Here is a 1,043-nt window from a genome sequence, read left to right as displayed (position 1 = left end):
GCAAATATCGCTTGGATATATAGCACAAAAGTAAGATATTAAAATTTTTTTGAATAGTAAGTCCATTAGCATCATTTATTTGTCCAGCAGTCGCTTGTATACAAGCTCGGCTTAGCAAATACGAAGCAGAGAGTAGGAACTTGAAAAATCGTTTTCAGTTGACTCCTCCTAAAGGGCGCCATCTGCGGCAACGAAGCTCTCATGAATAATTGATAATACCCTCTTTTCAGTGCTTGATGAGAGTTGAATACCACGGGTTACTGCAGAGCAGAAGCAGGGCACTTTACCATCACGTCGGATTTTAACGCCAGAACTAATCAATGCCTGCGTGGAAAGTAACCCCAGAGCAGCCTACGGGACAAGCTATTTGACGCGACGTAAATACTTAAACTCTTGCAGTGCGGGTACGTCAAAGTCATATTACGGCGGCAAAAAGATTTTACAATGGTGAAGATCGTCGGTGTTGCTGTCCCGTTGTTTCTGGTGCTCTGTTGTTGTCAAGCTTTCGGTAGGTGGATAAGCATATAATTGAAAGTGAGTTTCCAGCGTAATACCTCCTCACTAGAGGCTAGCAAAGCATCAGTTAAAACCAGTATAATTCAATACAGTTATTGATTTCGCATCAAGGATTAATTACTTCTAGTCATTTCGGTTAAAAGCGTTCAATTTCTGTCTAGTTGAAAGCTTTATTTACCCCTCCAGCTTATAATCATGGCACCGTACCGTGGAAAGTATGTGCTTGACGTGGATTCACTTGGCTGGTATTATCTTTAGTGTTCATGATGGCTTTTGAGGGAGTCCCTTTCCACGGGGGGGGGGGATGGGAACTACTTTATTCTTGACGACTTGTGGATATATTAATCGCTGTCAGATGAAGGAAATGAAAAATAAAAAAAATGACCGTGCTTTGATGTGTGTACGAGAGCGAGGAAGGTAATCTTGACATTGACATCCGCATAATGGTATGATTAACAGGTTTAGAAACGGTGTACAGTAACATAGAGAGATGGTATCCATGGATGTACCTCTAACGTGATTCGACA

The 1,043-nt window shown here is 41.5% G+C and overlaps 1 protein-coding gene across 1 annotated transcript in view; it reads left to right on the top strand.

The window, feature by feature from the left end:
- The first annotated feature begins 228 nt into the window (after positions 1 to 228).
- Positions 229 to 1,043, top strand: part of LOC139145467 (neuronal acetylcholine receptor subunit alpha-10-like) — a 49,372-nt gene continuing 48,557 nt past the window's right edge. Inside the window, exon 1 of the mRNA XM_070716665.1 lies at positions 229 to 508. Within this exon, the coding sequence (XP_070572766.1) occupies positions 445 to 508 (64 nt within the window). The 5' untranslated portion in view covers positions 229 to 444. The remainder of the gene's footprint in view (positions 509 to 1,043) is intronic.

The sequence above is a fragment of the Ptychodera flava genome, chromosome 12 (assembly GCF_041260155.1).
Source record: "Ptychodera flava strain L36383 chromosome 12, AS_Pfla_20210202, whole genome shotgun sequence".
In the NCBI taxonomy this organism is placed as follows: Eukaryota; Metazoa; Hemichordata; class Enteropneusta; family Ptychoderidae; genus Ptychodera; species Ptychodera flava.
The sequence above is the reverse complement of the archived record's forward strand: the minus strand, read 5'-3'. Positions and strand labels throughout refer to the sequence as shown.